This window comes from Fukomys damarensis, unplaced genomic scaffold, assembly GCF_012274545.1.
Source record: "Fukomys damarensis isolate Sample0158 unplaced genomic scaffold, DMR_v1.0_HiC HiC_scaffold_10, whole genome shotgun sequence".
In the NCBI taxonomy this organism is placed as follows: Eukaryota; Metazoa; Chordata; class Mammalia; order Rodentia; family Bathyergidae; genus Fukomys; species Fukomys damarensis.
Window position 1 is genome coordinate 11,455,782 of NW_022900922.1, and position 8,686 is coordinate 11,464,467.

Consider the following 8,686-nt stretch of genomic DNA (forward strand, 5'->3'; position numbering starts at 1 on the left):
AAAAAAAAAAAAAAAAAAAAAAAAAAATCACTTTTTCTTCACTATCCCTAACAATTCCCTTGCTTCCTGAAATGAATACCAAAGGAGTTAGAGATAAGGCAAGAAATAACTGGAAGTAGTTTTATGGCCTGGCTATTTTATAGTACTGGCCAAGGATCTGAAATATAACTGGTCAGTAGTGATAAAATGGTTTCATTGGGTTGAGCCATAATAAACTCCTATTTGGGGAGGTCAAAATAGCACTGAGAATTTCATAGGGTCCTACTCAATACATATGAAATATCTCAAAATCCTAATACAGAGCAATGAGATTAGCTACCTTCTAAATAATTATTTTCACATCTTGTTCGGCTATAATGAAGTAAAACTTCGAGACTCTTTATGCCTCCTCAAAGACAGGGTTTACTGATTTACCTTCGTAATGTGAATTACAATTTATCTATGTAAAACTCAACTGTAGCTTCATATTAAACACTGCTTTCCATTTGCCCAAAACAATCTCATATCTTAGTGTCCTTTTGGTCACTAAAATTTACATGAGTGTTTTTTCCAAGCTAGCATGGCTTTTAGCAAAAAAAGTAAAACTGATGGGTACTAAGCAGAATCTATTTTCAACGTACAGTAATTTGTAGAGACAGTGACTAACACATTTACCTTCTGGGAAAATAAACAACAGACAAATCACAGTGATGCTAACTTCAGGGGCAAGATGTTAGGCACCAGGACTGCACTGCCAGGGCTTTCCCGGAATCATACAGTCTTCAGAATCACTCACATCTAGTCTGTTTCCAATTCCACGACTATGAAGCATACCACATCTTCAAGATGTTTCCCGTGTTTTATATACAAAAATGCATTAAATCTATACTTGTCTGAATCATAAATGAATTTGCAATTTTCCTTAAGTGGGTAAAGACTTCCAATATGGAAAACAAAGTCATTTCAAATCAAATTTAGGTTACCAGACTTTTTTTAATAAATATGGTGACACGTTTTATAATTTAAAATAAATCTGCATGTTATTTCCTTCAATTTCAAAAGCTCTAAATTCCATTTTTTTAAAAAAAAGGTGAGCTTGTCTCTAGAGGCTCAGTCTTAAAACAAGAATTAAATCAGAGAACCCCATTATTTCAGAGACTTAAGAAAATAACAAATCGTTTTCAAAAACATTCTCTAGCAAATATGAGCTGGAGTTAAGACAGTTATAGCTTGAGGCATTATAATGACTGTTATAATTGTTAACATTACATTTTTATATTAAGAAACTAATCACAGTAAAATTTTCCAAATGATGATTCATAACTTCTTCATTCCATCAATGTGAACACATATTCTGCAGCCAGGTGAGGGGCACAGGACCTGCAGAGAGGAGCGAAGGTTCACAGCCCTGACAGGGAGACAGCGCCACGCCACAGAGGACCGAAAAGCCAGGTGGCCCAGATGAGGGGCTGTGGTAGGGAGAACATCACAGGGGGCTGTGGGCTGTGTATGAGGCAAAGGGAGGGTGAAACAGGACAGGCAATCATCAGGGTAGGATCCTAAGGAGGCTTTGGGGGAATGGACAGTAGACAGAGGCCAGCACAGACTTCACCTCATAAGCAGTATGGGCCAGATCTCTCCCTGGAAGGCAATGAAAACCAAAGACACACTCCACAGGAAAACAGCACAGTCAGACTTTGGACTTTTGGTTTTTGTTTTCATGATACTGGGGATTAAACCCAGGATTTTCACACTAAGCTACATGCCTAGCCTCCTGCTATTTTAAATTTTGAGACAGGGTCTCATTAAATTGCTAATATGCCCAAGCTAGGCTCAAACTTGCAATCCTCCTGCCTCAGCCTCAGTGCTGGGATTACAAGTGTGCACCATTATCCCAGAGAGTCTTGTGTTTTCTCAAGATCACTTTTGCCATTTGCCTCATAGAGAAAAGGCTGCAAACAAGCATGATCCCTGGAAAGGTGACAAAAAGGTGGCCAGCATCTGACTTAGGCAGGCTCCAGGATGCATGAGGTCTTTACAATATGTAACAAGAGAAAGAAGCAGGGCCAGAGGACCTGAAGAGGCCCATTCCATGGGGAGTGACAGGCCACAGTGTGGGGGAGAGGAAAGGGTCTAGGGTAACAGAATCTTGGCTTGGCTCCTGGGAAGATGTTTCTTCTTGACAGGAAGCCAGCAGGAGCAGTACTGTGGAATTCCTGCTGCTTCTTCCCTATCAGCTGAACCTGCAGCACCTCTCAACCCTCTGCGAGGAGGCTGGGCTAACAAGCTCCCTCCAGGTGGTGTCAACTCAGTTCTCTCCTGTGCTCCCCCCCCCAAGGAACACAATCAATGACTGGCAAATCAATGCAGGAATGCACAACCATGCGTGACCATTTCTATTTTACTCTCTGACAGGGATGTGGTAGAGACACCTCCTAGTTTCCAATCTAGAAAACTCTGTGTGGGGTGTGTTTCTTCATGTGGGAGCCTATGCTCACATACAACTGTACAGAAAACTTTCCTCATAATTCTTAAGACCAAATGCTTGCACGTAAGAATTTCCTTCCTTCAAAATTTGTCTCTCACGGCACTTAGCGAGCTTCCCCCTGGTCTCTGCTTTCTGTTTCTTCTGGAAGAATCAGTCCTGTTCCCAGGGAAACAGCAGCAGAGCTCTGACTGTCCTCCGACAGTACCAACTCCTCAGTGCATCCCCGCGCCCCCGCCCCCGCCCACTCCAGCCTGTGCCTGTCTGTAGGTGTCTCCCAGCTGCAGCAGGGACTACGGTGCTTTCTGACAGCTTTCAGAGGCTGCGTTAATTAAGGTTCCCAGCTAAGAGTTAGTTATATTCGTCCTCCCACACACATGGGATGTTATTTGGGGCTCATGTTTCTTTCTTGGTGAATCTGACTGAGAAGACAAGGCAGACCCCAGGACGTAATGCGATGCTCAGGACAAGTTGTAAAAACAAAGTGATTTTTCCATCTCTGATTCCCGTGCCTGAGATTCTCACAGCAAACTACGTGTACATGTAGAAGAAGTGGACACACGTAGAAGAAGAGTATCTAGGTAGGTGTGGAGGTTTCTCAGGGCTCATAAAGGCTCTGCGTTTATCTCTTCCTTTACCCTCCATCTCATCAAGAACATTCTCTGCTCGTGTAAGGGCACCTGAAACTCCAGTCCTCCCTCTGTAGACACAAGATTGGCCATCTCAGCAGGTCACTCATTTCCCTCCACCCAATGATGACCCATCCTGTAAATACTCAGCTTCCCATCTAAATATACCCTCCCTGGGCATACATGAAAGCTCCCACTAGTTAGCTGCTTGTCAATACCTCTGTCTTGCATTTTAGGCCCAGGCGTTCTCATGGGGAGGATCACATCTGCTTGCCTGGATTTGTGCAAGAGCCTATCAAGGAACCACATGAGGTTACTTCTATAAATCCTGCAGATCACTTCCTTATGGATGCCTTCCTCACCGTCACATCCCTTAGCCCCTATGCCCTAATCCTCAGCACTCTGCCCATGCGATCCCACAGGAGGCTTCCATCTCAGCCACCCAGCTCCAGGCCCTTCCCATGCAGGGGGGGGGTGTCCTGAAACAGTGAGCTACTGCAGGAAGGGGCTCCTCCTAGTTCAGAGGCCTAAGCCCCAAGGTGCTGCAGAATGTCCCCATTCACCCTGGAACCCCAGGCCTGGGTTCCCTGGCCCTGTTTTCTCTCTCCAACATTCTCTCTAAATCTGACTGTGTCTTCAGCTTCATCACAGACTTTCTGCTCTTCACAAATCCTCAAACACATCCTGAGCCCACAACAACCCTGAAACGTGGAGCTGGGCTTCCAGGGACTCAAGGGCTAGTGTGGCTGCCTTGATTACTCTTCTTGGCATCCTTACCTCTGAACTTGCTTCCCTACTTCTTTATCATGAGGTGAGTGAGGGGGTCCCCACAAAATACTCGAGGGAGGTTGCCTTGTCAGTGCTAAAGGAGTGGGTGAACGTGTATTATATTCCACTGATCACTCCACCCCTCCTCTCCCCCACAAAAGCACACAGCATGTTTTTCACACCACTTCTCTAAGCCAAGAAGGCTGTCTCTCTCCCCTCTTCACTCAGCCAGTAGCTAGTTACTTCTCCAATAAAGGCCCAACCCAAGTTGTACTTCCTAATAAGCCCTTTCCTTGTTATTCTCCACTCGTGATGATTCTCCTTATTTGACTTCCAATGACACTCTTTAGACAAGCATCCATCACTTAAGATTCACAATTTCATATGTTCAAAGTATTTGAGTTTAAAATCTTATCTTTAAAAGTACAATGGAAGCCAGGCATGATGGCCTATGCCTGTAATCCTAGCACTCTGGGAGGCTAAGACAGAAGAATCTTGAGTCCAAGTTCAGCCTAGGAAACTTAGCAAGACCCTGTCTCAATACACAAAAAGTAACAATGGAAAGGGCCAAGGCTGTAGGTCAGAATTCAATCCCCAGTTTCCCCCAACACACATACACTGGGGAAGCAGGAATAGAAAGTGAGTCTACAGAGTTTCAGTTTGGGGTGATGGAAAAGTTCTGGAAATGGATAGAGGTAATGACTACACAAGAACGTGAATTTCATGGTTCACAAAGTTCAAGTGCAGTGCTGACTGCTACTAGATCACTTAGGGAAAATATAGCTGCAAAAGGATGGTTATAATAATATTCAAACATTTATGGATCACATTACTGCATAAAATCCTCTTCAATGCAAATTAATCATTTGATCCAGACAAAAGCCAGTGAAGTAAGAAAGACAAGATTTTACCTTTACTTTCTAGATGAACAAATTAAGACTTGAAAGGTTTAGGGGCTCAGCTGGGGTCACACAGTATCAGGCAGAGCTGACAGTCATCTGGGTTTGGTGAATCAGAGAAATTCCCTAAGCTTGTTAATTTGCCCAAACAATTAGAGCCTTTTCTCCTGGGAAAAACCCAGGCAAGAGTATGTGTCACTACACAAAGGAGAGGAGTCCGGGTTTTGCCCCCTCAGAGGGCAGCTGCTCCCACACAACATCAAGGGCAAGTGGTCTGCAGACTCTTCTCCAACCAGGCAGCTCCTCCTGCACATACATCCTTCCACACTGCCTGATCCCGTATGACAAAGCCAAAGCATTCGCTGGGAGGTCAAATCACCAGGAGACGCGACAAAGAGAAGCGGGCTCTCCAAAGTGGGAAAAGTAGGGACTACCAAACAATGTCCAGAACTCTAAGATAAGGTTTATCGATGGTAGAACCATCTAAAGGTTAAGATGTAAGACCCCTTTAAGCGTGGAAATGGGTATCTGACTTCCTTAAAGGCTTCCTTAAAGGTATCATAGCTTCCTTAAGCACCTGTCTGCCAGGGACAGCGCACACGAGGGTGGTGGTAGTGGCATGTTACCTCCCATGAGTTTCCCCTGGAGGTAAAGGCTGAATGTGTTCCTTGATACAGAGGAAGCTGGTTTCCAGACTCCGATGAGCTACAAGTTAACAGTCCCCTACAGACAGCCTAAGTTACCTGAAAACTGATGTCCCTAAAGTGCCCTGAATGGTAAAAGATTCAAACTGCAGCCGTAAATTTCAACACTTTGGTCTTTTTAGCCTGTCATTATTATTTTAAATGTTGTTTGTAATACTGAAGAATTGCTTCTCCAACTCCTGAGCTGTAGGAAGTAAAATACAATCTCCTTTATAAGGAATATAAATAGTGTGACCTCTAGGAACCAGACACCCCCTCACAGATAAGGTGGGCACTCGGACATGCCTGTACATAGTCATACTAAGTCCAGCACCTTCTGCATGACCTCCTGCGAAAAGCACTGCACTGTCACCAAGGTCTTCAGAGCACGGCATTCCAGGAAGGATTACCCTGTCCGTGAGACTCTGAAGTGTGGGTATAATTAGGCACTGCATCCATTAGAAGTCTACAGACGTCATCATGTGCACCAGCATCTGTTGACAGATCGCATGCCCAGCATATCACTGAAATGGCAAGTGTGGAGAAGGCAGCCCACAATAGAAACAATGGCATCTTGTCCTCACCCCGTTCCAACAGTTTGTCTCATAGGACATAAATAGAGGGGTCTGCTCTGGCTGTGCTGAGCTCACAGTTCCACATAATTTCATGACTTGAGCAAGTTCTATACCAAAAGTGGAAGGAGTCTCCTCTGGATCTGTCCTAATGAAGCGAGTGTTTTTTTGTTTTTTTCAGCCAGTATCTACAACTTTCTATCTACCTCAAGGAAAAAAGTGAATTCTCACTTTAAACTTTTCAGCACTATTTTGAACTGGCATTGCAAGTATGTCTGCTTTTTAACAATATAATTCAAGTGCTCTACAATTACATAACATTGTCACAGAGAAATCTCAAACTTAAAGTAAACTATAACAATGCCATTATACAGTATACAAAAATATGGAAAATGTAAAAAAATTAAATATGGCAGAAGACATGTCAGTGTGGCCCTTGGGAACTCATACTGCCTCTCTCCTGCTATTGTACTTTTTTTTTGCGGTACTGGGGTTCAAACTCAGGACCTGGTACTTGTGATACTGCATTATATTTTTTAAAAAACTCAACAAAAGTCTCCCAAAATTAAAAATAAAAAATGAGCTAGAGGCTGGGCGTGGTGGTGCACACCTGTAATCCCAGCCCTCAGGAGGCTGAGGCAGGAGGATCGTTGTGAGTTCGAGACCAGCCTGAGCTACACAGTGAGTTCCAGGTCAGTCTCAACTACACAGTGAGACTCTGTCTCAAAATACCAAAATAAATACATACATCCATACGTACAATAAAAAAAAAAAAAAAAAAAAAAAAAAAAAAAAGCTAGGGATATACTTCAATATGAGGGCCCTGGATTCAGTCCTCAGTACTGCAAAACGAAACAAAAACAACCCAAACAAATTTACACAATAAAATAAGAATAAGCTGATACTTTTTTGTTTGTTTTTGGAGACAGGGTCTCACTATGTAGTTCAGGCTAGCCTCGAACTCGCTATGTAGTCCAGGCTGATCTCAAACTCATCTCAATCCTCCTGCCTCAGCCTGACTGCCGGGATTACAGGCATGCATAACCATGCCTGTGCCACTAAGCAGCTGTTTTTTAAAATCCATGAAAAATATAGTAATCAAAATTGTGAAAGTCAAAAAACATAACAGTGCTCAAAGTTAGTCATTTTTTAGCTTTTTCTTGACCAATGATACATCAATAAAGTACTAATCAAGTCATGTTTCCTTCACAGCAAGACCTTTAAAACACTAGTTTAACTTTGCTTTTCTTTATAGACTCAATTTCTATTTTTCACTTCCATTCTCATATCTAAGAAAGATAGTGATGGCAGAAGCCTTAAGAAACTAAGGTAGAGACTGAAATATAGCTAAATTGGAGTTTTGAAGTAATAATGGCAAGTGATACTCTAAGGGAGAGGGTCAGCAAGAAAAGAGAAATCCTGATATAAAAAGTGTTTAGTTATTTGATAGTTATCCAAATACTAGGTCTCTCTCCTTCCAGCTGTGTGTTCGAACAGTTATGGAGTGTACGTGTTTTCCATCACACCCTTACTCGCCACATACTGTCACGTGATCACCCAGAGTGGCAGCTACAGATTCCCGTGGTCAACAGCTTTATCCACTCAAAATCAGGCCCTTAAAAGGGAAATAACTTTGCCCTATGCCCAGAAAATTGCGAGGGCATGAGGGGGAGCCCAAGGCCCTTGGCTTCACCCTAAGGTTGGGTTAGGTAGTCTTTGTTGTAATGCCTGGCCAGCCAGCCTCTGTGCCAAGACAAAAAAGGTGGTGGGACATTGCCTCCCAGTGAGCGTCCCCTACCTGTCTTGGCTAAAAGGATTAAGAGGAAACCTTGAAACGGTACAATGTTCCATTGGGCCCCAAAGAGCACCAACCAGGACGAGGAGGGAGCATTTGGGAGCTACTCCTTAAATCCCGTGTGCTTACTTCAATGAACTATAAATAGAGCGTGGAATAATTATGACTTCATGAACAGTTTTCTACAGAATCCCCCCGAGGAGCCTGAAACACTAAATAAATGACTTCCAATGACTGGAGGTGGCCCTGGGGGCTGAAAGGAAGGCGATGTTCATTTGGTCTCTGTGATTTGGGAAAAGACAGAGTAGGAAGGAACCCGACAGGAGGTCGCCAGTAGAGAGAAACCCTTTGGCCACGGTCACAGACTCGGTGGGGGTCGGGAGCAGATGTGAAACTCAGATGCCGGCCTCGCGCAGGCAGGTGTGAGGAAAGCACACTCAGCACTCCTCCTCCTTTACGTTTGTTTTCCAACTCTTCTGTCACAAGCACACACACGCACACACGTGTACCCAGTGTCCTGCCTACCCCTGGGCGTGCTCTCCTCTCTGATGGGGACGTGGGGAACAGGCATCATCTCCCTGGCGCCCTCACTACTCTGCTCTGCCAGTGCTGCCCACGTGCGGGGTCCCAGCGGGCACCGGCACACGGACACGCGGCAGGGGCCCCCTGACCTTCCTCTGCTGTTTCTCCCAGGCCGGGTCCAGGAGCAGGTCGCGGTCCCACTCCTCCTCCTGAATCATGTACTCATCCTCGTCGTAGACGTAGTTGTATTGCACGCCGGGCTCTATCTGGTTCATGGTGCTTGGAGGGGGCGGTCGGGACTGCGGCGGTGCGCGGACGGACGGACAGATGGACAGGCAGAGGCGCGGCGGGGCC

At 44.7% G+C, this 8,686-nt stretch overlaps 1 protein-coding gene across 1 annotated transcript in view; it reads right to left on the reverse strand.

Annotated features, from left to right (window-relative positions):
• Actn2 (actinin alpha 2) overlaps window positions 1-8,680 on the reverse strand; it is a 73,481-nt gene extending 64,801 nt beyond the window's left edge. Inside the window, exon 1 of the mRNA XM_010621991.2 lies at window positions 8,482-8,680. Coding sequence (XP_010620293.1) covers window positions 8,482-8,607 — 126 coding nt within the window. The 5' untranslated portion in view covers window positions 8,608-8,680. The remainder of the gene's footprint in view (window positions 1-8,481) is intronic.
• Window positions 8,681-8,686: the final 6 nt, after the last annotated feature.